The sequence below is a fragment of the Equus asinus genome, chromosome X (assembly GCF_041296235.1).
Source record: "Equus asinus isolate D_3611 breed Donkey chromosome X, EquAss-T2T_v2, whole genome shotgun sequence".
Lineage (NCBI taxonomy): Eukaryota > Metazoa > Chordata > Mammalia > Perissodactyla > Equidae > Equus > Equus asinus.
The window spans coordinates 29,832,627-29,860,467 of NC_091820.1; the positions used below are offsets into that span (position 1 = coordinate 29,832,627).

The following is a 27,841-nucleotide window of genomic DNA, read 5'->3' on the forward strand; positions in this document are numbered from 1 at the left end:
AGAACCTGGCCACCCACTTCCAAAAAACTTGGCCATGAAAGCCTTATGAATAGCAATAGTGCATTGTCTGGTAGAGCTCCGAAAAATGAGAGGATAGTGCAAGAAAGACCTGTACACAGCTGTACACAGCTGTACACAGGGTTGCCAGGAGTCAGAATCGACTTAAGGCACTAACAACAAAAATACTTTTAGAAAACCATTCTGTTTCTTTTTTTCATTATTATTCTCATTGAGCCTTATGGGCACTGACATTGATGTGTTATAAATTTAACATCTTTTCTGAAAGCCAAGTTGAGGTAGTTTATGAGATACATGTAATATCAAGGATATTTTTTTTTAAATGAGGAGGAGGCAATTGGAAAAAAAAGAAACAAAAAGATAAGAAAATGAAGATGAAACCTATAGTTATACACGTCTGGAGCCCTAGGACACTTACCTGAAGTGGACCACCCGTTTGCTTCTGAACTTTCTAACACATTCAGGAAGAAATCCTGTCCTTTACTTGCTTCATTATGAGTACAAAATTTTTAAAAGGAACATCTATACTCAAGAGAAGCTCAAATTTTTATGGTCCTAAAACTAGCCAATGACATAAAAAGGATACTGTATTTTAAAATGTATTTCATAGGACTTAAGCATAGTCATAAATTCACTTAAGTGCATGTTATTTAGATTATGATCATTCTTGAACACCTTTCTTCATCAGCTACCACGGAGATCCAGTCCATTACCAAGTCCTATTGATTTTACCAAGTATATCTTACATTTGGCATCTTTTCACCTTATCTGCCTCTTCCATTCTAATTTGATGAACCATCATCTTTAAACTGGGCCGCTACAATAGACTCCTAGTAGGCTTCTTTGCAATACATCCTCTATATTATAATGACAATATTTTTTTAAATGCAAATTTGTTACTTAGGTTATTCTTCTGCTTAAAATATTTCCATAGTTTCCCATCACCATTAGGATACAGACTGAATATCTCAACCTGGTCCATGTGGCCTTTCATGGCTGGCTCTTGGCTATATCTTGCATCACTAACACCCTTGCTCTCTAAGCTTCAGATCCCCTGGCTTTTGGCAAGTTCTTCAAACGCATAATTCCTCATATCAGAGGGCTTGGATTCCTTCTTTCCTTCCCTGCTCATTCTAGCTAACTCATTCTCATCCTTCACATCCCACCTAACATATCCCATCAGACTATATCACACTTTCCAGTCTAGGTTCTCATACCATTTATAGCACAGACCTCATTTGTAATTTCACATTTATTTTGTGATGACATAGTTAATATCTGCCATGTCCTGTAGAAGGGAAGATCCAGGAGATCGGGAATAGTGTGTTTTTTTCTAATTATTGTATCCCAAAAATCTAAAACGGTGCCTGGAACATTATAAATTCTCTATAAATATCAGTTGAATGAATGAATGGCTTTATCTAATGATGAATTTTAGAATATCTGGAAAAGTCCTAAATCACTCGTAGGTATTCTAACACAGAATTTGAGCCTATACACCCAGAAAAAGATCTCAAGGTCAAATAGCCTTTGTTTTTCAAGTCCATGAGCTTTTCATAATGGCCAAGGAAATGTCCTCTTGCACAAATTGAGGAGATCAGTTATGACATTTCTGAGTAAAAACCATCCCCACTCCTGCTAGATGTAAGCTATAATCTTCCCTAAAAAACAATTTTGAGAACATTTCTGTTGATTTTGAAAGTCCCTCATTCACTTTACTCTTTGCCACTGCCTAGACTTACACATTCAACAATCATTCCACAAGAGTTCTGGGGCAGTTAAGCTGAAGTTTGACACTGAGGATCTATTTCCATCTCCATTCCCAAATATCTGTATCCTAAGAGAAGGCGATAGGTGATAGTTTGTACAAAGGAATATCTATGATATGGTGTATAATGCTAACTATGCTAAAAGCCAGAGCGAAAGCAAAAGGTAAAATTTCCCCAAGATTTATCACCCACAGCTCTGGCAAGGCAAGGCTGAAAGATTCAGCCAGTAAGGAAACACTAAGTCCATTTTTTTATTTGGCGAGTTCATTATGTACATAAACAGTGAAAACAAAGTAATCAAAGGGGGCAGATCCTCATGTCCCTTGTGCAGGACAACATCCAAACAAAAGGGGCCAGATGACTGCATCATGGATGGTAGGACACGCTGCTGCTGACAGCCAATTTTATGCTGCAACTGAGCAGTTTGATAGCCTGTAGCTCTACCCTGAAGGGGGCTAGGCAGCAAGCCTCATACCTCATCAGAATCTAGGAGGCAATGAGGAACTGGTGACAGCCTGTCAGGGGAGCTAGGGAGGCAAGTGAGAAACGTCCCCTAGCAGCTCTTCCCGAGCCTCCATGCTCTTATGTAATGAGAGGATTACAGGACTTTCCGCCAAGATTGATACTGCAGTTAGGCCTTGCATACATGGCGTATGTGTTGTCATGTAAGGTTGCCAGGGTGCCACAGTGTATTCATTCCTCTACAAACAGGTAAGTGACATCTCCAAGTCCATAGACTCCCTACCATTTTGCCATGTTTTAGACTAGAAAGTTGAAGTTTAAGGGAGATGGACATGCTTTTTTTAATTCCTTCTTTGAATCAAGTGTTTCTCTCAAGTAAAAATCATGCTATTTATATACCATTATTTTGATTTGAGATTTGAATGTTATTTTCAATCACATTACATATTTTTTTGAATTCTTAGCTTTTCTCATTTTTTTCTCTGTGTGATCAAAAACCAGTGGTATGACTAAGTATTTGTGTAAATGGTAGCACAGAATGTCCTGTGAACCTCACACAAAAATGTATATGATTTCCTATGGCTAGCTGTTAGAAAATCCAATATTTGGCAGATTATATACATTTGAAGGCAACTTTAGATTTTATACGCTGGATCAAGATGTTTTAACTGGTGACAGTAACTAGGTTGCAGGCTTCCTGAGGTCTGTAACCGTCTTTAATTTTATTGTAGAAGTAAGTATATTGCCGAGTGTAGGCACTGGGTACATGATCTACACTGAATAGATGCTTATTCGTTGGATCTTTTCAATACAATATTTTCTCTTTTACCTTTTATTAAACAGAGACCAAGTTAATCTCACTGTGAAATTCATGAGTCGCTTCCTTCATCCTGCTGAAGCTTTACTGATACTAATTTCAAAACCTAGGAATGCAGTAAGAGGCACTACGATGGCCTTTGCTCTTAAGGGTGAAGTGCTCAATTTTAAAGCCATTGTAAGTACATTCTCCCTGTTTTGTATGTCTTTGTTTCTCTTCTCAGGCCAGGCCATGGAGTTGCCCACGCACGATTGTTCTTTCAGGTTTTATTTCCATGCAGCTCTTATTCTTTGAGAGCGTTTGTGTCCAGACACACAGATGTGCACATACTTAGATTTGCACGATTCTTGGCTTCTGGGTCTCTGATATTCTTGCCCTGACACTCTTTCTGTGTCTCCAGTTTTATAGTCTCCAGTTTTATAATAGAATTTAAAAGGACTTGTATTGATTGTTACTTTAAGGTCAGATTTTTAGGATCTGATTTCGTTCTTTTCATGATGGAGTTGTCCACTACACACATAGCAATTTACATGCCCTTCTGCCATGGAAACTTGGGATTTAAGTTAAAGCAGTCCCTGGGCCTTTGACTGTTTTTGTTTGAATTAAACATTAGTGGTTTAGACAGCAAAGAAAATGTTTCTCTTCTCTGATAGCAACATTCATCAATTTATCTTGAGTGTCCTGTGGATCAAATCGATGGTAAAGATGATGCTAAGACTGGCATTTATTGAGAAGTGATGATGTTCCAGTTCTAACTGTTTATATGTCAAAGGATAGGGAAAAAGGATTGTAAAATCTCCGTCAAATGGTTGTGACATTGCTATGATTGACTTTTTATAGCCATTATTTTGTTTAAATATTATTTTCTACCATGGATGTATGGTAAAAAAGAAGTAAATGTGTTGTGTTGCCAGATTTCCATATAGATTGTAGAGAATTTTAAGCGTGCAGTGTCATGAGTAGCAGGTAAAGAGAATGAGTAGTAATGGACAGTTGTGTGAGGAGAGCATTAAGACAGACTGGCTTATTGGATAATGACACCCAGAACAGGAAGTAGGCATTTGATTGTCACAGAGATGTGTATTGTGATCTTTGAATTTCCTCCTAAATAATGAACTCTTAGACTTCCCAACCCTCTTACACAAATTCTCTGAAACAAAACGTTGCTTTGCCACATGTGTCTTAGAGACATGGATGGTTTTAGCCTGTTGTTAGCATGGCTCTGGGGCAGAAAAGCTGACACCTGAAGCTCATGCAGTCTCTGTTTACTTCTCCATCTGGCTACTCATGGTCTTAGTCACCAGGAAGTGGATTGGATAATAATGGAGAAATAAAATAAGGTAAGAACATGATCAGTCTAAAAATGTATAATTCCTAGTATCTTTTCCTTCATGGAAGTCCTTTGGGTAATTTGAAGTTTTAATTTTACATTTGTGCTTTTATTATAGTACGGATATGTCAGTGTAGCCACCCCATTACAAACGTAGGCATGTCACACTCACACTCATACACAGATATTCGCGCACTCACACACTCCTGCCTCTTCCTTATGCCATGTGTATTAGGTATATATATGATTGATTAATTTGCCTGTGAAATCATGTTCAGTCATTAACAAAACCAATTGTAAGGAAATCAATTTGGGAGACACTAGTGTAACAGATAGTTCAGGTGTTAGCACTATGGGTCGGTGATGATGTTAAATCTATTTTTATTCTTTCCTCCCAGATTTTGGCAGTACAATGTTTGTGGGAAAGGGGAATTATGTAAATTAATATCACTGTAATACTTTAAGTTTATATTTTATAATTCAGGATAGTCTTTTTTGTTATTATCATATAGTATGTTTTATTTATTTTTACTTTAGGAAATTATAAAATGCAAATCCCCATGTTATAAATGGAAAGAATTCACTGTGAATGTTAAAAATCCCTTCAGTACTGCTGGGGACTTCAGGTAAGTTATTGTTTTAGTGTAAATTCATTGCAATTAGCCATATCCAATCTTAAGGGAAATATGTAATTTTCTTCAACATGAATCATTTTGAGGAGAAATGTTATATATTTATGTTGCTATAAATTTATAAGCATCATCAGGTAAAACAGAAGAAATAATCAAGGTAAATCAGTTTTCCTCGAAATGCTATTTGATCTATACAAAGCGAAGACTGATCATATCAAATTTATGAATTTTATCTATAAGCTTTGTTTATTGAGATGTATTATTCTTTCAATTTTTAAAAATTTATAATTAATAGACTTTTTTACTTCTATTCCATCTGTATTTTATTCCATCTGTTGATTTCCAAAAGTGAAATATTGATTCAAGCAGAAAATGCATTTTTACTTAAGGAATCATGATTAATTAAAACAGCACATTAAGTGTATATTTGTGCATCTTGAGATTTAACACCACTAACTACAACATAGATTTGAAATGAAAAGACACTAAAATGCATAAGTATTATTTAAGGTCACAACAGAAAAATATCTTTCTATAAATTTACATGTTGAAGAAGATGGACAATGATACCTTATGTACTACTTAAATTAGGAACTGTTTCCACTAGCTTTAGAAATCATATCCTCACAATAATACTTAGTGTTGAGACTGCAAGTTGTATGTATGCTTATTATTTTAGTATTTGATAATTTCTAGTTTTTTAAATCACTGTACATCTAGGTTTTTGGTAGTTTCTTATTAACAATACCATTTATTGTTGATAAAAAAATTCTTTTGTTAAAACAGTTATCGGTGAATTTATGGTTCCCATGTTCATGTGAGTGAGAATTTTATTTACTGTAATTTTGTTAAAGTGTTATATCAGGAAGTGAGGATCAAAAAATGTCAGAATATGTGGCATTAACCCAGCATTAAAATATGCCCTTAAATAAACCAAATGACTGTTCTTCAGAAGAAATCAGGATCATACGTATTCTTGTGTTAGAGCTGAAGGAAGATGTCAAAGTGCCAGGAATTGGTGGAACGTTATAGTTGTATGTTTCTCAAAAAATCAGCATATTTTGTTGTTATTTTATGGTTTATTTCACGGTGAATTAAAGTCGTTACTTCTTGTAAGGGGTGCATGGTTCAGTAGAGGACAAGATTGTTAGCTGAGGAATTTTGACTCCTTCCTCCCTTGTATGAATGTGCCCCTCAAACTTAAGCAATGGGCATATAAACTCAAAATTTTAAAACCAATCACAAAATCTGTAAAATGAATATTTCACGGTAGGCGTATGTTACTTTTTAAATTTTAAAAGAATAGATAAGACATTTAATGCCAGTTAATTCATATAGAGACTATTTTTATGTTATAAACAGTATAACAAGTGACCTAGTTTTTAATATTACACTTAAAAATGATGAATTTAGTTATTAACAATCTCATATTAAACATACTTTAAAATAAAATTTCTATATATTTTCCCCAAAATTATGTGTAACACAGTGACCGGATTTGATCATTTTTTATCAAAATTTAACAAAAAAGGCAACCGAGTCTAGATTTAACAGAGGCAGGATTAGCTCCCACACCTCTGTCTGCCAGATCAGTAGTTTTCAAATTCCTTTTTGCAGAATGTAACTATTCGTGCTGTATAATGCTTTTTTACATGTTATATGATTTGGTTTGCAAGTATTTTGTTGAAGATTTTGCATTTATAATCATAGGATTTCATAATGTAATTCCCTTTCCTTGTGATGTCTTTATCTGTTTTTTGTATCATTAATACTGGCCTCAGAGAATGATTTGGGAAGTGATTCTTTCTACTTTTTGGAAGAGTTTCTGAAGGATTGGTGTTAATTCTTTTGATGTTTGGAAGGATTCACACCTGAAGCCATCTGGGGCTGAGCTTTGCTTTGGGGGAAGTCATTTCATTACTGATGTCATCTCTTTACTTGCTACAGGCCTAGTCAGATTTTCTATTTCTTCCTGGATCAGTTTTGATAGTTTATGCCATTCTATGAATTTGTGCATTTCCTCTAAATTGTCGAATTTGTTGGCACAGAAGTTTTCATAGTATTCCCTTATAGTCTTTTATCTTTTCTGGCAAGTCAGTAGTGATGGCCCTTCTTCCATCCCTTACTTTAGTCATTTGATTTTTCTCTCCTTTATTCTTGATTAGTCTAGGTAAAGATTTGTCAATGTTATTGATCTTTTCAAAGAACCTTCTTCTGATTTCCATGATATTCTCTATTGTTTTTATCTTTTTTAAAAAAAATCTTAGTTGACGTATAATTGATATACAAAAAAACTGCACGTTTAATTTCTACAGTTTGATGAGTTTGGACATATGCATACAGCCATGATACTATCACAGCAATCAAGGTAATAAACATATCCGTCACTTGCAAAAGTTCCCTTGTGTTCCTTTCTTTTTTTTTATTTGTGGTAACAATGCTTAACAGGAGATTTACCCTCTTAACAAATGTTTAAGTGCTTAACAATACCTTGCTGTGAACTGTGGGCGCTGTGTTGTATAGAACATCTCTAGTGCTTACTCATCTTGCCTAATTGAAACTTTATACAACTCCCCATTTCATCCTCCTCCAAGATCCTAGCATCCACCAATCTATTTTCTGCTTTATGAGCCTGACTATTTTAGATGCCTCATATAAATGCAATCATACAGTATTTGTCCTTCTGAGACTGGCTTATTTCACTTTGCATAATGTCCTCAAGGTTCATCCATGTCGTCACATATTACAGGATTTCCTTCTTCATTAAGGCTGAATGATATTCCATATATATACACACATACACACGAGAACCACATTTTTTTTAATCCATTCATCTGTTGATGGTTGTTTGGATTGTTTCCATATTTTGGCTATTGTGAACAATACTGCAATGAACATGAGAGTGAAGCTATCTCTTTGAGATGCTGATTTCACTTCCTTTGAATAAGTACCCAGAAGTGGGATTGCTGTATCATATGCTGATTCTATTTTTAATTTTTTTTTTTTGAGGAAGATTGGCCCTGAGCTAACTGCTGCCAATCCTCCTCTTTTTGCTGAGGAAGACTGGCCCTGAGCTAACATCCATGCCCATCGTCCTCTACTTTGTACGTGGGATGCCTGCTACAGCATGGCTTGCCAAGCAGTGCCATGTCCACACCTGGGATCCAAACCAGCGAACCCCGGACAGCCAAAGTGGAACGTGTGCACTTAACCACTGCACCACCGGGCTGGCCCCTATTTTTAATTTTTGAAGAACCTCCATACTGTTTCCCATAGTGGCTGCACTAACTTACATTCCCACCAACAGTGCACAGCGTTCCCTTTTCTCCATGTCTTCGCCAACACTTGTTGTCTCTTGCTTTTTTGGTACTAGTCCTTCTAACAGGTGTGAGGTGATATCTCATTGTGGTTTTGCTTTGCATTTCTCTGGTGATTAGCGATATTGAACACCTTTTCATCTACCTGTTGGCCATCTGTATGTCTTCTTTGGAGAAATGTCCCTTTAATTGGGTTATTTGGTTTTTTTCCCCATTATTATTGAATTGTAGGAGTTTCTCATGTATTTTCGATATTAACCCCTTATCAGATAATGGTTTACAAATATTTTGTCTCATTTTGTAAGTTGCCTTTTCACTGTGTTGACTGTTTCCTTTGCTGTGCAGAAGCTGTGTAGTCTGATGTAGTCCTACCTGACTATTTTTGCTTTTGTTACTTGTACTTTTGGTGTCATATCCCAGAAGTTATTGCCAAGACCTATGTCAAGAAGCTTTTCCCCTATGTTTTCTTTTGGGAGATTTACACTTCAGGTCTTACATTTAAGTCTTTAATCCATTTTGAGTTGATTTTTGTGTATGGTATAACATAGGGTTTGATTTCATTCTTTTGCATGTGGCTGTCCAGTTTTCCCCACATCACTCATTGAAGAGACTATCCTTTCTCATTGTGTCTTCTTGGCACCCTTGTCAAAGATCAGTTGACAGTTTATATGAGGTTTATTTCAGGGCTCTCTATTATTTTTCTTTGGGCTGTATATCTGTCTTTATGCCAGTACCCTGCTGTTTTAATTACTTTAGCTTTGTAATTTATTTTGAAATCAGGAAGTGTGATGCCTCAATTTTTGTTCTTCTGTCTCAAGATCACTTTGGCTATTCTTGGTCTTTTGTGGTTCCATATGAATTTTTTTTGGATTGTTTTTTCTGTTTCTGTAAAGAATGCCATTGGGCTTTTGATGGGGATAGCACTGAATCTGTAGATTGCTTTGGTTAGCACAGACATTTTAACAATATAAGACTTCCAATCCATGAACACAGAATGTCTTCCCATTTTTTTGTCTTTTTAAATTCCTTTCATCAGTGTTTTATAGTTTTCAGTGTATAAGTCTTTGACTTACTTGATTACATTTATTCCTTAGTATTTTATTCTTTGTGATGCTATTGTAAATGGGATTGTTTTCTTAATTTCCTTTTCAGATAGTTTGTTGTTAGTGTATAGAAACATAACTGGTTTTCTTTCTTTTTTTTTTCTTTTGAGGAAGATTAGCCCTGAGCTAACATCTGCCACCAATCCTCCTCTTTTTTCCTGAGGATGACTGGCCCTGAGCTAACATCCGTGCCCACCTTCCTCTGCTTTATATGTGGTACGCCTGCCACAGCATGGCTTGACAAGCAGTGCATAGGTCTGCACCTGGGATCCAAACCGGCAAACCTTGGGCCACTGAAGCAGAATGTGTGAACTTAACTGCTGTGTCACCAGGCCGGCCCCACACAACTATTTTTTTAATGTTAATTTTGTATCCTGCATCTTTACTGAATTTTATTAGTTCCAACAGTTTTGGGTTTTTTGGTGGGGTCTTTAGAGTTTTCTATAAATAAGGTCATGTCATCTGCAAACATAATTTTACTTCTTCCTTTCCGATTTTGATGGCTTTTATTTTTCTTGCTTGATTGCTCTCACTAGGATTTCCTGTAATGTATTGTATAGAGGTAACGAGAGTGGCCATCATCTTGTTCTTGATCTTAGAGGAAAAGCTTTCAGGTTTTCACTGTTGAATATGATGTTAACTGTGGGCTTGTCATATATGGTTTTATTATGTTGAGGTACATTCCTTCTATACCTGATTGGTTGAGAGTTTTTATCATGAAAGGATGTTGAATTTTGTCAAATGCTTTTTCTGCGTCTATGGAGATGATCATATGCTTTTTAACTTTCGATCTATTAATGTTGTGTATCACATTTACTGATTTCTGTATGTTGAACCATCCTTGCATCCCAGGGATAAATCTCACTTGATAATGTTTTATGATCCTTTCAACGTGCTGTTGAATTTGGTTTGCTTGTATTTTGTTGAGGATGCTCATTAGGGATATCGGTCTGTAATTTTCTTTTCTTGTAGCATGTTTGTCTGGCTTTGCTATCAGGGTAGTGCTCATCCATTAAAATGAGTTTGGAAGTATTTAACATTACAAAATGTCTCTCTTCATCTATAGTTACCATTTTTGTTTCAAATTCTATCATGTCTGATATTAGTATAGCCACTGCAGCTTTCTTGTAGTTGTATGCACGATATATATTTTTCTATCCTTTTACATTCAATCTATTTGTATCTTCGCATTTAAAGTGTGTTTCCTGCAGAGAGCATATAGTTGGATCTTGTTTTGTTGTTTGTCTTTAAATCTGGTCTTATAATCACTGCCTTTTGATGGAATTGTTTAATGCATTCACATTTATGTTATTATTGACATAGTTGGATTTACATCTATCAATTTCCATTTGTTTTTCTATATATTTCACATTTTTTGTTCATCTACTCTGCCATGACTGCTTTATTTTACATTGAGTGAATATTTTCTAATGTAGCATTTTGATTTCTTTAGTGACTTATGAACTATATTGTTGGAGTTATGTGCTTAGTGGTTGTGCTAGAGATTACTATATACATCTTAACTTATAATCAGCTTCAGATATATGCTAATGTAAGTCCAGTGAGATTCACAAAGTGTTACTCTTATAAAATTCAATTCCCTTCCCCCTTTTTTTGTATTTTTATCATATGTATTATATCAGTAATGTTACAATGATCAATAACATTATATAATATTTATGAGTATTTTCTCTTTTTAAATTTTGTATAATTTTTATGACCTTAAGAAAGCTGAGAGAAGAAAGGACAGTGTATTAATTTGCTAGGGCTGTCATAACAAAATATCATAGACTGGGTAGCTTAAGAAACAGAAATGTATTGTCTCACAGCTCTGGAGGCTGGAAGTCCAAGATCAAGGTGTTGGCAGATTGGGTTTCTCCTGAGGCCCGCCTCTTTCGCTTGCAGACGGCTACCTTCTTCCTGTGTCCTCACATGGTCTTTTCTCGGTGTGTGTGCGTCCCTCATATCTGTTTGTGTGTCCACATTTCCTCTTAGAAGGAAACCAGGCACAATGGATTAGGGCCCACTCTAATGGCCTCATCTTAACTTAATCACCTCTTGTCTCCAAATGCAGTCACTTTGTGAGAGTAGGGGTTAGGGCTTTAACATATGAAGTTTAAGTGGGGACACAATTCAGCCCATGACAGAAAGTGTATAGTTAGGGTTTTTATTATATTAGCCTTCTTATTTCTCATTTCTGTTTTTATTTGTTCCTATGGATTGATGTTACCTTCTGGAATAATTTCCATAGCCCAATCCAGCTTTGCTCTCACCCACCTCATTTTTCAGATGGTTTTTCTTTTCCTTTCTCTCTCTCTCTTCTTCTGGTAATTCCATTATGGATATATTGCTGCATTTACTGGTTACCATATATGTATGAGACACTGTTTATTTTACTTTGTTCTATTTTCTCTCAGTTCTTTGTAGCAACTCTGAGTATTGGTCCCATCTCCCATAGGATGGTTAATGTTAATGTTTTCTGGTTTTTAAATTTTTTACTGACCTATTTTACTGGCTTATTTTAGCCATGTCTACCCCCTCCCCCCAAGAACCCCCCCACACACATAGTGTGAAGACTCTGATGTTGTTTGTCAGGGGACATAGCCTTGGATATGCCCACAGACACTCTGGCATGACAGTGGCTTTGGCAGACTCCCTTTGACTATTCCTTTCCCTGTGCACACCCAGCTCTTAAATTCCACTAATTTCAATTCTACAGGAGGCGTAAATTGTTCCTCAGACCAAGTCCATCAAATCTAGGCTCCTTGGAAATAATAGTTCCTTAGGTCAGTGTTTGAGATTTATTCTGATTCCAGGAGGGCTTTCCCCAGCTGTCTCTTTCCCCAGTTTTCTCCACCAAACTACCAGTTCTACACTTTAGCCTGTATCTCCACTGAATCTACCAATCTCCTCCCAATTGCCTTTCACTACAACCTGCACTATTTTAAGAGCACCTTCTGGCTTGACCTTCTCCATGCTTTATTGAAGATGAAATCTGTTCCTTTAGGAATATAAGAGCTATTGATTTTAAGGCCAGCTTCTCCCTCCAGGCAAAATCTTTGAGCCATGGCTCTGTAGCTGGAGGCGAGGACAGTGGTGCTCTTTTCCCCCAAGTAATACCCCCTCATTCGGAGCTGAGTGCTAGATGGGATAGGGGATAATAGCTTTAGGTTTTCTTGGCTTGCTTCTGCCAGTATAGAAAATCACTTTATAAGCTAGGGCAAGGGCGATTTCACACTCATGGAGAGCTTCTGTCCCATGAGTGGGTTCTGGGCAGAAGAAGGGAGCCCCTCAGTTCCTGTCAACTGCTCTTGCCCAGAACTTAGCCTCACCAACATGTATTGGAGGCAGGATGAGAAATATTGATATACTACTGCTCCCAGAAAGATAACTCTCAGCCGAGAGCTGGAGGAAGAGAGAGCCCTGTATTTTTATCTGTACCAGTCTAGTGTAGAGTTTCTGTCATGCTGAGTCGGGAAAGAGGACGGTGGGAGTAGTCTTGGTTCAAATGCCACAGATTTTACCTTTTTTTTTTACTGAATTTAGTAAATATTGGGTAGATTTTTCTTCATTTGTCCTGTGCCCTTAGGATAATTTCCAGAGAGTTTAAATAGTTGATTTTTATAATTTTTACTCATTTCCCTGGGAAAAAATCATTTTCATGGGTCCATGGAGCAGTCATGCTGGAAAAAATGTTTGCTTTAAGTTCTGTTTTGTCCATTATTAGTATAGCCACTCTAGTTCTCTTTTTGTTACTGTTTTCATGGTAAGTAGTTTTTGATTCTTTTGCTCCTACTCTAGTTGTGTCTTTGAACCAATGTTTGTCTTTTTTCTAGTCTGTTTTTATCCATTTTGTCAGTCCCTGCCTTTTGGTTGGAATGTTTAATCCGTTTAAAGTTAATGTTATCTCTGATACAGTAGGATTTATGTCTACCATTTTGATACTTGTTTTCTATATGTCTTATGTCTTTGTTCTTCTATTTTTCCTTACTGCTTAATTTTGTATTAAATATTTATTTTTAGCCTACCTTTTAAATTCCTTTTTGTTTCTTTTACTATATGTTATTCTCTTAGTTACTCTAAAGCTTATAATTAGCATCCTAATTTAAAACAAAATCTAGCTCAAATTAATACCAGCTTAATCTCAATATTCAGTCATGCGTTGCTTAACAGTGGGGATATGTTGTGAGAAATTATGATGTGATTTCGTCATTGTATGAACAACATAGAGTGTACTTACACAAACCTAGATGGTATAAGTCTACTACGCACCTAGGCTACATGGTACACATCTTATGGGACCACCATTGTATGTATGGTCTGTTGTTGAGTAAAGCATTGTCATGTGGTGCGTGACTGTAATTCAGAAACTTGCCTTCAATACATCTCCTTTTCCTGTCCCCTTATTATTGCTGTTATTGTTACACCCATTGCATCTTTACACATTATAAGCCCATAAAACAGTTTTATATTTATTGTCTCACATTATTCTTTTAAATCAGAAAGGAGAATAAAAAGGGTTGCAAAGAAAAGACATTTATAGCTTGTTTGTTTGTTTTATATATTTAGTTATGTAGTTACCTTTGCTGGTGCCTTCTATTTCATCACATGGTTTTGAGTTAATTTCTAGTGTCCTTTTATTTCAGCCTGAAAGACTCCCGTTAGTATTTCTTGTAGGGCAGGTCTGCTAGCAGTGAATTTTTTCAGTTTTTGTTTATTTGATAGTATCTTACTTTCTTTTTCATTTTTGATGGACAGTTTTGCTGTATACTGTATTCTTTATTGACAGTCTTCTTTCAGCACACTGAATATAGCATCCTGTTGCTTTCTGTCCTCTGTGGTTTCAGATGAGAATTCAACTGTTAATTTTATTGAGGAGCAACGTAGATTTTGAGTAAATTTTCTCTTGCTGCTTACTGTGGCTTGGCCTTACAAAAGTTTGACTGTTATTGTCTAGTTTGGGATTACCCTGGATTTATCATGCATAGAATTTTTTATGCTTCTTCAATGTGTAAATTAATGTTTCTCATCAAATTGGGAAGTTTTCATCATTTATTTCCTCACATTTTCTTTATGCCTCTTTCTCTTGTCTTTTCAGAATTCTGATTAGGCTTATGTTTGTAGGCTTAATGTGTCCCACAGTTCTCTAGGGCTATGTTAATTTTTCTTCATTCTTTTCTCTTTTTGTTCTTTAGAATTAATCGTTTTCATTGACCTATTTTCAGATGCCCTGGTTCTTTCTTTTGCCACCTCAGACCTGCTGTTGAGTCCCTCTAGTGATTTTTTTTATTTCAGATACTGTACTTTTTAAGTCCAGAGATTATAATTGGTTCTTTTGTATAATTTCTATCTCTTTATTTGTATTCGTTACTTGGTGAGACATCATTGTCTCCCATAGGTGGGGTTGAAGATCTTTGACATATTTTGGGGATCTAGCAAGCTACTACAACCCCACGTATGAACATCTTGTTCCCCAGATCTCGCTTTTATGTTTTGACAGGGTTTTATTTGGTCCAACTGCTGTAGCAGCCACAGGTCCAATTGTTGCTGTTTGTTTTCAACAAACATCCTGGGGATAGGTGTTTTCCTTTGAGTCAGATCGAATAAAGATGACACCTTGCAAACTGAGCTTTTTCCAGGGACCTGTGAGGCAAGTTAAACAGTAATAATGCTCAGGGATGGATTTTTTTTTTTTTTTTTTTTGCTGAGGAAGTTTTGCCCTGAGCTAACATCTGTTGCCAATGTTCCTCTTTTTGCTTGTGGAAGTTTTGCCCTGAGCTAACATCTGTTGCCAGTCTTCCTCTATTTTGTATGTGGGTTGCCACTACAGCATGGCTGCTGAAAAGTGGTGTGGGTCCACATCTGGGAACCAAACTCTGGCCACTAAAGCAGAGTGCACCAAACTTAACCACCAGGCAACAAGGCCAGCCTAGGCATGGTATTTTTTTGAAGTGCTCCAATCTCAGTCTGTCCCTTCATGTGGCTGAGAGCCTACAGGTTTTCACAACTACCTGGGTTGCAAGGCTGCTAGTTTTCAAGGCTACTGCAGAGCTATGGAGAGAAGAATGGGAGTTGCAACATAAAAGTTACTAGGCCACACACTCTACTGTTATTACCAAGATTTGGCAATTTTTCTTGAATAAACACAACTCAGATCATTGCAAGCCTTTCATTAATTAACCAGAGATCTGAAAAAGTTAATTTTGATAAGTGCTTTCTGTGTTTTTGTTGCTTCTATAGAGGGATGAATATATGGTGGTTCTAACTCTGCCATTTCCTGCCTTTCTTTTCCTGGTAGCCTGGTTTAATTTGAAAAATAGTTTTCGTTTTAGATTAGATTCTTGCTTTCAAAGTGTGATTCTTGAATCAGCAAAATCAACATCATCTGGGAGCTTGTTAGAAAAACAGAATCTCAGGTTCACTGCAATTCAGTTGAGTCAGAATCTGCGTTCAGCAACATTTCCGGGGATTTGTTTGTACATTCCTGTTAGATCAGTACTGCTCTAAGTCAGGATGGTCAAAGTTCGATCCATAGGAAAGCTATTTAAGAAGCATCGGGAGAGCTTGTTTTAAATGGAGCTTCCTGCAATCCATGCCAGACTTGCTAATAAGTCAGAATTCACGCAAGTAGAAGCTTGGGAATCTGCGTTTTGAACAAGCACTGCAGACGATTATATCATGTACATTGAAATGTAAGACCCACTGATTCAGAAGCTACAGTAATCAAATAGGATTTCTTCCATTTTAACTGCAGTTTGTATTTCATTTTTACAATTAATATTTCTGTCTGTTTTAAGGAAAGCATGCTCATTGTAATTAAGCAGGGACTTTTAACCGGAAGTGTATGGAACGCTATTTTATCTCAAAATGGTACATGCATAGTATGAAAAAATCTAATATTTATTATATTGATTTGATGTTTTTATTTGTGTGTCAAATTATCTTATTCTTGTGACTGTTTTCTAGCCAGAACAAATTATAACCAAAAACATTGCTCCAATGACTCACCCTGGATTTATAGAAATATAAAGAAACATTGTAAATTTTTTTGCTCTCATAATTTTATGAAATTTAAATGAGAATTTAGTGCCTGATTTTAAATTTAAATTATTCTCTGGAGAGGAACTCTTCCTGCATTTGCTTAACTGTAACTTTACAATGATATAAGCAAATCTGGTAGTCTGATATATGTGTTGCATAGTTCATAGCTTACATTTTACTACAATTAATTTTGTCTGTTTAAAAATTTTTAGTATTTAATATTCACATAATTCCCTACAACTCATATGAAAGCATCAGAAATATTAAGTTAAAATAAGAGGGCAGGGGCCAGCCCCATGGCTGAGTGGTTAAGTTCGTGTGCTCCGCTTCAGCGGCCCAGGGCTTCTCCGGTTTGGATCCTGGGTGCCGACATGGCACCGCTCGTCAGGCCATGCTGAGGCGGCGTCCCACATAGCACAACCAGAGGCACTCGCAACTAGAATATACAGCTATGTACTGAGGGGCTTTGGAGAGAAGAAGGAGGGGGGCGAAAAAAGATTGACAACACTTGTTAGCTCAGGTACCAATCTTTAAAAAAAAAAAGTAAGGGGGCAGACACTGATGTTAGCATTCAAACATTAGGATATATGAATGTGTTGTATTTTAGTCTGTGTATGCAGTTGTGTGTGTGTTTGTATATGTGTTTTAAGACTAAAACATTTGATCAATTTATTACAGATCTGTTTTTTATTGTAAAGCTAGCATTGTGAGATCTTAATAACTGTTACATGATAAAAATTTCTTTTAACAAATCAAGTTTAGATAAATCTGTTCTTTACAATATTATGCAGATCCTGTTCAGCTCTGCAGGTGGAATTAGGCATTTCTGACATGACTCTTCATGACATCCTTCGCCTACCGCTAGAGTATCATTTCCACACTATCCTCCCACTGCAGCTTGGGCAACCTAAGGCAGAGGGAATAACATATTCATGTTTGTATTTTCTAGCATGTAGTCCCACACCTGACACATAATGGAGTCTCCGTAACTAATTCTTGAATGAATGAGCATTATCATATAAGAAGGACTGAACCGCTGCATGATTCCAGAAGATGGCATAATTATTAATGCACTGGTTAACTAGCATCCATGCCTCATGTCCACTCCTGAAAGAAACATTTCTCTTTTTTGGAAATAGGATTAGAAATCATGAAATATGTACAGCTCTGACAATGCATTGAGACCAGCGTGAGATTTCTTCTTTGTTTCTGGACTATAATTTGGGCAGGCATTTATGTTCTAAATTTCCTTGCTATGAGAATTCAGTGTTGCCTTTCTATATAAAAGAATATTATTACTTACATATTTCCATTCTAGATCTTTCCCTTCTTTCTAGTATGTATGTTTTTAGTTGCAGACTGAGAACATGTGGATTTTTTAACTATAATTTATTCAGATTCTAATTATATTTTATGAATGATGGACAAAAATTAAAAGAAGAATGTTTTGTGGTCATCTGAATTTTGTTACAGTAGAACTCAAAATAATCCTTTTTTCATTTATTTTAGTGTCATTTTGGTGGAATCCTCAACATTTATCTCTTTGCCATCTGAATTAACTGCATCTGGACAATTCGTTGACCACATGAACCATGAGTAAATGTCAATATATTTTATGCTTATAATTATCTGAGGAAAAACTCTGAGAAATTAGCATTCAAGTAAACTTGTTATATAATTACACAATAGTTTTCATTTATTTGAAGTATTTAATTTATATTATATATATAATTTATATTATTCACGCTGTTATTGTCTTATTACGTGTTACTAGGTTTATGTGCATGAAAATGGAATAAATATGCACTTGATTAAATATAGTGGATTCCCATTATTCATTCCTGGTAGTTCTGTTCTATAAAATTGCCACAGAGCCTCCATTAGTGAACACTGAGCCATTCTGTTTAGGAGAAATATATATAATCACATAGATTATAATCATAAATCCTGAAAACAACCTGTCCTGGTAGATTCTCTTTTCTCTACTTTACACAGAGAAAATGAGGTTCAGAAGTGTTGAATGACTTGCCTGAGGCCAACCCATTAACAGGTGCTGGGGGATTGTTTGAAGCCCCGCCCACCTGGCCCCAGACCCGGAGCCTCTTGCGCTTCTGTACTTCTTTCCTTCTGTACTGCCCCCTTCCGGCTCCATCCTCTGGTCGTCTCTGTATGAGATCTGAAACAGAAGGGCCCAGTGTCACATTGTTTGACCTCAGCTGGGAACTTGTGTGACCAGTGACTGGAACTTTTTGCCACTCTGTGCAGGTTGCAAACACCTGAAAAGCACGTGAAAGCACCATGAGTACTAATTTTGGCGTCTTACATCAATTTTAGTAGGTAGGCAGATTTGCAAATAATGGAATTCATGAATAATGAGGACGGACTGTATTTAAGCTTATTCCACCTACATTAGGAGGTCTGTATTCAGTTTGGAAAGAACTTTGACTTCTGAATAGAGAAGCAGAGTTTTTTAAAGTTAGATTGCTTTATATTTCTCATCTATTTTAAACTATAGAATAGCTATATAAAGTGAAGTAGAATCAAAACAAGATTACCAAGGTTGAAGGTCAGACAGAAAGAAAATAATGCAGGTATCTATTAGCAAAATGCATGCATATGTTAACCATTACTACTATGTTGTTAGTTTATTTTACACCTTTGTCTCTGTATAATGCTTGACGGCATCAGTGTCATCCTTTTAGATGTAAAAACATCTCAGGAGGCAAGGATTTGGCAATTTTGATAGTGGTTAAATTCGCATGCTCCACTTCAGTGGTCTGGGGCTTGCTGGTTCAGATCCTGGGCGCAGACCTAACACTGCTCATCAAGCCATGCTGTGGTGGCATCTCACATAGGAGAACTAGAATGACTTACAACTAGGATATACAACTACGTACTGGGGCTTTGGGGAGAAAAAAAGAAAAAGATTGGCAACAGATGTTAGCTCAGGGCCAATCTTCCTCGCCAAAAAGGAAAAAAAATGAATATAGTTTATTTTCCAAAAGTGAATAGTATTTAAGCCAATAGTTTTAGGAGATTATAAGCATTGCATTTATTATAAGGCATTTGATTTCTTCATTGGTTGTTCTGTGAGAAAAACTGTTAAAGGAGAAACCATTTTTGTCTCACTGCATTTGTTTTATTGAATGCTAATTTCATGCTTAACTAAGGCATTTAAAGTCTTCCTTTCACATTTAGCTTTAATGAACAATAAAATATGAATTAATACATTGGGCTGTAAGGCAACGTTATAGATACCGTAAGAATATTGTAGGCATTTTGTGTTAATTTCTTTATAGTATAAAATGCTAGTATTGCTAAAAACTCTTCAGTAAACAATTCTCCTAGGTTTTTATCTTTTTAGTCTCTTGCTTCGTGATTAAGCAGCTTCATTGTGATCATAGATTGTACCTGAATGGCCTTGAAATAATTTCTTCACATTAAATGCAAATAATTTATAGTATCACATATTAAACTAAAGTCAGATCTCAAAGAAATGCTGTAGGTAGCCGTGAGCATAAGTCGGTCAAAGTTGGATCAGTTTAATGAACAGCAAAATTGAGTCTACCTTTATAATTTGGAATGCAGTATAGGAATTCTGTATCCTAAATTTTAATATGATTTTCTTTCATATAATATTTTGAGATAGTTTTGATTAGATCCAAAGTTCCAGAATTGTTGAAGCCACAGGTAAAGACATCTATTTTATGTTATGCTTCTCAAATCAAAAGCAAAATGGGATGAACAAATATTAAGACATTTATAATTTAATTTTGGCAGGAAAGGAAACTTTGGAAGTACTCATTCAAAATAACTGCCAACTCAGCATGAAGTATGGCTTAGAAATATGTCTGTGTCCACTTTGATCTCAAATGTTATTGATTGTTCTTTCTCATATAGTGTCTTCCATTTGTATTTAAAATGCCGTACTTTCTTAGTTCTTCTCTTGAGCTTTTCCTGCGATAAAAAGAAACATAAAGGTACAGTGACATTTGGTGTTGGATCAGGGAGAACATAATCCAACGTAGAATAGTCAGACTTCTGTAGATGAACTCTCAAAGAATGACTTGGAGCCATTAGTTTAAAGAATTGAGGATTCACTCTTGGGCACCTCTGTGAAGACTGTCTCTCAGATCAAAGGCAAGAGTGGGACTTACAAAGGCAAAAGCCACACAGTTTCTCAAGGAAAAGCGCTGGCCCATGGTTTGTCATTTCAGCACTGGTGTGGGCTGAATGCTGAGCCCCAGATCCTTATGTTGAGTTGAGATGGAACAGTCTCAAGTTCATCAAAAAGGCTGTTTTCCGGACAATTCTGAAGAGATTTATTAGAAGCTTACTATGGCTTCTTTTCTGGGGTCCTGACTGCTTGCTGTATAACACCCCCAGGCTCCAGTTCATGTAGCAAGCACATCTTTAGTCACGTTTCCCGAGGATCAGCTAAAGTATCCAGTACTCCAACAATCAAATCCACTTTATAGGCAGCAGAAAGGGGGAAGCACAAGGATAAGAGCGTGCCCTTTCTCTGTTAGAGAAGCTTCGCAGAAATACCCTGCAGCACTTCTGCTTGTAGCCCTTTGGTCAAATCTTAATCAGATGACCAAACCTAGCTGGAAGGAAGACTGAGAAACCGCCCTCCTCCACATACACATCAAAATAGAATGAGGGTTTTGTCAGTGAGGAGGAAAGGGCCAATGGTTACTGGGATAGGCAACCAACAATTTCCACCATGAGGGTACACGGAAGAGAGTTTTATTTCCAAATAGCGCAAAGTTATCTAATGTCTCATCGATCTGACTTCATCAGCGTAATGAGACCTTTTGATCTTTAAATATGTCTTAGTAAAATAGTGCTTAGTAATGTTAGCCATCCTGTTTTTCTTAAAGCTCTCCTTAATGTTTATCTTGAATAGATTTCCAGAGGCAAATAAAATTTATGAACATGCATTTTAAATCATGACTAAAATGGAAGTCTGTGTAGTACCTCTCTGATTAACTTTCTTATGTAATATACCATATAATAAGCATTACATTGTCGCAATAAAACCCTGGTCTGGTCTCTAGCTTTAATCAGCAAGGTAACATAAGAGAACAAGAAAAGGTTAAAAAAAATCTCCAGAAACAGTCTGTATTTTTTTAGAGCTTTTTAAAAATATCCCTGTTTTCCTCTTTTTAGGCACTCGGTAATTTAACACTTCCCCAGTGATGGTGAAGTCGTATGTGAACATATAACTTAGTTGGCCAAAAACATGTGAAAAGAAGTGCTCAACATTTTCTCCAAGTGGTAGCTTTCAGAGCCAGTGAGCAGTTGTTCTTGTTCCCCCTCCCTGCTGCAGTTATTAGAGAAGCCCGTGTAGAATGGAGCCTCCTTCGCCGAGGATCTCCGAGTGTATCCTCTCCACCAGGGTGGACGTGTGGTGTGAGCAAGAAGTGAACTATTGTGCTAAGCCATCGAGATAGGGAGTTGTTACTGCAGCGTCGCCCAGCACGTGCTAACTGATGCTCCTCCCCAGAGTCTCTTCAGCCAGTATCTCCCCAGATAATAAATTTTCTCTTGCCAAATGAGCAGTAGGGTGCCGAAATTATCTTTCAGGTGGCATAAAAAAGTCTATTAAAAAATAAAAAATGCCTCTATCTATATATCACTCTCTTTAAGCAACAGATACATGTAAAGCAGCACATTTGAAACCACATGGATGATAAAACTTTATATTCATCACACATTTTCCTTTATGGGACATGATCCATGAGCATAAGCAAAAGCAATTAAAAAGTTTTAATTCTAATTAAATCCAAAAGATTGTGAGAAAAGATCAGGATGGGAGACTGACTTTAGCCACACTTTAAAATTGAATGATGAATTAGCAGTGCTCAGAAATGAGTACTTTATAAATAATTTCCTACAGTGGTATGACTTGCTGTTTTTTTCCAGTGATAGTGAATTATTTATCACTGAATAAATTCTTACTAAGTGGCACGTGAAACACTGTTCTTAGTACTGGAGAAAGATGGGGATAAAGAAGTCAGAGATCTGGTCCTCAGGGAGCTAGCCATCAAATAGAGAAGAAAAAACAATCTACACAAATGTAGGCAAGTGTACAGGGCAGAATGCATTCAGTAGTGTATGTTATACAAAAAAATAGTCTCTTTGAACTCATTGGCAAGGAATAACGCTATCTAGATATGCTAGCAATCTTTGTGGAAGACAAGACATTTAAGGGAAATAATGAGATATTAAGCACTTTTTTTCTATGCATACACTATACTCTGTTCTCCTTTATCATATACAAATTGGGATCTGAAATATGAGTAAGATCTTTGTGGTCAGAATCTAGATCAGAGGGAGAACTTTCCTACAAGTATAGAAGGAGCATAAAGAGGGAATTGCGGAAGCAATGAGGGGGCAGGTGGGGGAGGTACAAGACCTATGCTTATACATGTGGAGTATAGGAGAGTGTGAATTAAGGTTGAAAAGGTGTTGAAGTATTTAGCATTCTGCTTTGTAATTATTTCTTGCAGACCTGCTTTGCATGACAGATCACATATTCCATGAGTTTAGGGGCTTCATCATTCGTCCTGTGTCCCGGAATGGCTTGGCCCAGAATGCCACCCAAAGGAAAGAAGACCCTACTAGAGATATTTTTCTGAGTCCTGATTCTTGCTAAAAACCCAAAAAAGCTGGATTCTGGAGAGCCATAATTTTTAAATAGTTCATTCTACTACACTGAATAATTAGTAGCAATTAGAATTAGGCAAGTCTCTAAGGAAAGCAGAGTGGATTGAAAGCCAGATGTATATACTAAGAGTAGCAATCTGCTGTGATCTTCTTCCTCTGGATTAGGGTTTTCTACCTGTTTTTAATGTCATCAGGCTCTTTGGTAGTCTGATGAAGCCTATTCCACTTCACAGAATAGTGTGTTATAAATGCAAAAAATAAGATGCAACAATTACAGAGTGTCTTAATCTGCTTCAGCTGCCATAACAAAATACCATAGACTGGGTGGCTTAAACAACAGAAATTTATTTCTCAGGGTTCTGAGGGCTGGGAACTTCTGGAGGCTGGGAAGTCCAAGGACTTCCCACCTTGACTGGGAAATCCAAGGTGCAGGCACAGTGGGTTTCATCCTGAGGACTCTTCTCTTGGCTTGCAGGCGGCGGCCATCTCTCTGTGTGCTCACCTGACCTCTTCTTGGTGGGAACATGGAGAAAGAGAGTGAGCTCACTGGTGTCTCTTCTTATGAGGGCACTAATTCTATCGTATCAGGACCTCACCTTTAAGACCTCATTTAACCTTATTTACCTTCTATAGACCCTATCTCCAAATATAGTCATTTTGGGAGTTAGGGCTTCAACATATGAATTTAAAGATGACACAATTCAGTCCATAACATAGAGGAAACTAATATTCCAGTCGATTATCAAAATATTTAAAAATTATGATATATTAAAATATTTACTTCTTCATTAACACAACGCATAATAAGATCTAGTGAAGATAATAGTTACCATATTTTAAAAGTAGTAATGAACATAAATAATAGCTCAAGATATATGCAAGAACTGAAATGTAATATAAACGTATCTGTGATTATTTGGTGGCCAAGTCATAGTACAGCTAATACTACTGTGGTTTGGTTTAAATTGCTATGGAGTTAGTGGAAGTCAAGATCGAATTTTCCCCAATTAAATTCACAGATCCACTCAATCCTTGGACCCCAAGTTAGCACCTCTTGCTTTGGAGACTTCTCAACTGCTCAGGGGCCAAAGTGGTACAAAAAGCAGCAAACATCCCATTTTTACTGTCCTCCAGATGGTGACTGGGCCCTTTTTTGAAGAATTCTGGACACATGGAGGATAGAATCAATCTAAAAGTTGATCCTCTTGTATTCCTTCCCATGATGCATAGAAACTAGACTTGAACCAGATAACTTGCCATTTGGTTTGGACAAAGCCCTGAATGCTGACCCAGGAGTAGCTTCGTGAAGGCTTGTAATAAAGATCTTCCTTCCCTATTGGGAAAGGCTTGAGTAGGAAGTCGTTCTTGAGGCGGATTTATTCATGCCCTGAATAGACCCACTTTAATGTCATTTTGATCGTTTTAGCTTGAAAAGAGCTGCATACCACAAGTACAGAGTAAAAAGGAATGTCATCCTTTCATACCTCATAAGTAGGTCCCATTCCCTGATTTTGACCCACTACTAAATTAGCAGAAAATATTCCATTGCTTGATCTACAGTATTTTGTATAATTTTAGCCTGGTTTGATGCTATTTCTTCCTTAAGACCAAGGGTTTAAACATGCTGTCTCTGCCATAACTTCAACAATAATCAGTGCGCATCTAGGAAAATGAAAGCATAGACTGAGGTGCAGGGAATAACAAAAAGGTAAATGAGTTAAGCTGTTTCCTGTTCTTTCTTTGGGACGTGCAAGATGCTAGTTTTTTAAACAAGTTGGATTTATCACTGAATTTCTAGACTCAAGAACATTGATCAGGTAACAGAATTTTCCTGAGCCAAATTATTTTATTAAATTATTTTCTGATGTCTGTGAATTAATCACGATAATTGTTAGCTTTATGAGGAAGTCAATAGAATTCCTCGATCTGCAAATTTTTTCTGTCTTTACCGTAAGTAGTACAGGTAGCTCAATTTTTCTAGGTTTGAGAGTCTCCTTTTAGGATGAAGCAACTCTTTGATTTATTCAAAAGACACTTTCACTAGCTGTTCTCCAACAAAATAGATAAAGAAAAGAAAGAGGAGATGAAGCCTAAATTGCTCTGCTTTTCTATTCACTGAAAAAAATGACTGAAGGGCTACAGATTGCAAGTATTGAACAAAATGAGATTTGGAGATTATCTGAGGATTTTAATCAGGCGTTCTGCCTAGAGCTCTATTATCAAAGAGATGGCAGTGGAGCCATGCATTGAGAAATAAGCATTTTCTGTTGTTCTTTTTACTCTTTGTATGGTCTCCCTTATGAAAGCTAAAATATCCATCAATTATGTCTACAATAGCCTTAAATTAAAATACCTATCAAATGCTCAAATTGCATGAAATGTTAAACATTTACTTTTTTTTTTCCCCCGGAGGAAAATTCACCCTGAGCTAATATCTGTTGCCAATGTCCCTTTAATTTGTATGTGAGCCACTGTGACAGCGTGACCACTGATGGACGAGTGGTGTAGGTGTGTGCCTGGTAACTGAATCCAGGTCGCCGAAGTGGAGCTCACCAAACTTAACCACTAAGCCACTGGGTCTGGCCCAAACATTCTTTACTTTTAAAAAAAGGTGTTACTTAAACTTAATCAGAATGCCTGTGCGTAGAAGTAAAGCACAGAATAATTACAAGATGTGGTAAATAACCTTATTAAGAATGTGGTGTAAGGAAAATACAGTGTTTAGAGAAAAGGAATGCATGTGGTTAGAACTTTACTTGGAAATAGTCAATATATTTTTACAGCATCAAATTCAGGCAAAAAGCAAGTGACAAGGTGAGAAAATATGGAGTTTTTGTGTTCTCAGAAAATATCAGGCAAATAGTATCTGAGAGGTCAGATGCTAATTGACAGCTTGTTGGGTAAAGTAATCATGAATACTAAGAGCAATCTGGGGAAAATTGATGGATTCTGGAAGACACAGAACCTTTCAAGGGAGGTAGTTGCCTCAGGCTGTGATCTGCTAATTCATTTTCAGAAATGGAACCAGAGATTAAACAGCTGCCCAAATCTCCTTCCTTTGTGAGAAAGAAGAAAATGTGGAAACAATAAGCTGAGAGAGAGAATTTTTCAAGAAATCAAGTTCTAGACTCACTTTTGGAGAGAGTACCTATGTAGTCCTAAATTGAGACCACCTACTTTTGAGTTTCAGGATTTGGGTTATTTTTATTATTATCTAAAGTTTACTTCTCTACAGTATTTGAAAGTAAAAAGGAATTGTTTTTGCCAAATTTTAAAAAAGAGTAGTGGAAATATAGATGATTGTAAGTTTCCTTTTTGCATTCTTCTTATCTTTAAAATTTCTAAAACAATATAGACATAAAAATGATATCTGAAATGAATCTGTGGTCTTTGCATATCATATTGCAGCTGGCCATAACTTTTAAGGATCTATAAGATTTAATTAAGATAGAGAATTGTTTTTGAGTTGTGTTTGTGTTGTTGACATTGTTTTCCTATTTACTTATGACAGTGATGCTGTGAGTAGCGGTAGACGTGATAGTGCTGAGGGCTCTTCTTTTGGTCCAAGTGCCTTAAAAACCTGTGAGTGCCTCAAATAAAAGCTTTTATTTGTTTTCATGTCCTATTTTTATGTGTAGGGCATAATATGAAATGAAATATTCCACAGAGGGTGGTGACAACTGTAGACAGAAAGGCCAGCCCTGGGCATCGCGGGCTGAGTGGGAGCCCCAGCGTCGGTCTTCAGCCTTTTCTGTTCATGACCCTTGGAGGAGGCCGCCTGCATCTGTCCTCTCACTGCTGAGTCTGAGTTTCCTCACCTGTACAATGAACATATTTAGATAAATGACCTGTATGTTTCTTTTGGCTTATTCTGAACTGTTTAAACCTATTTGGGTGACTGGTATCACCATGTTTAAAATTATAAGGTTTACTTTGTTTTATGGAATAACTACAGATTTAGAAAATACGGATAGAATGGTGGATAGCACAATGGCTATAGAAATATTCTGGTTATCTCTAGCTACAGAACAAACCACCCCAAATGTAGTGGCATTAAACAATAAAAACGTACTATGATATTCTCTCTCACACTTCTGTCATGACTGGGCTGAGCTAGGCGAGTCTTGCTCAGGGTCTCTCATGCAGTTACAGTGAGAGGGAGGCTGGGGCTTGAGTCATCCCAAAGGCTTCCTCATTCACATGTCTGAGGGTTAATGTCTCTCGGCTTAGACCTCAGGTGGGACTGTTGGCTCAACACTTACATGTGGCCTCTCCAAGTGGCCTACACTTCTTTGCAGGATGATAACTTGGTTCTAAAAGTAAGTGAACCAAGAAAGAGAGATAGTTAGGAAGAAGTTGTATTACATTTCTGATTCTTTGGATCAATTCACTAAGACTGGCCCACCAGGTCATCACATTTGAGGCTTGCTGAAGAATTTGTGGGCATATTTTAAAACCAACAAAAAGATACGTATATATAGCAGTCTTTTATTTCCAGTTCAAGTTGTCTATTACACCCCGTAATGTGAACAATTACATAGTCCACAAAAAATGTTGAAGATTCTTGGATGACCTCTCTGCTATTTCTATATGTGTATTCAAGCTAATTTTAAACTCTAGTGTAGTTCCCTTTGTAAAGAAGTTATTTATTAAGGAATCTTTAATAGAGGGTTATAATTA

General features: G+C 36.6%; 1 protein-coding gene across 1 annotated transcript in view; it reads left to right on the forward strand.

Annotated features, from left to right (window-relative positions):
* CFAP47 (cilia and flagella associated protein 47) overlaps positions 1 to 27,841 on the forward strand; it is a 423,199-nt gene that overhangs the window by 213,940 nt on the left and 181,418 nt on the right. The window contains exons 38-41 of the mRNA XM_070502678.1: positions 3,093 to 3,243; positions 4,934 to 5,022; positions 17,999 to 18,085; positions 26,673 to 26,743. Coding sequence (XP_070358779.1) covers positions 3,093 to 3,243; positions 4,934 to 5,022; positions 17,999 to 18,085; positions 26,673 to 26,743 — 398 coding nt within the window. The remainder of the gene's footprint in view (positions 1 to 3,092; positions 3,244 to 4,933; positions 5,023 to 17,998; positions 18,086 to 26,672; positions 26,744 to 27,841) is intronic.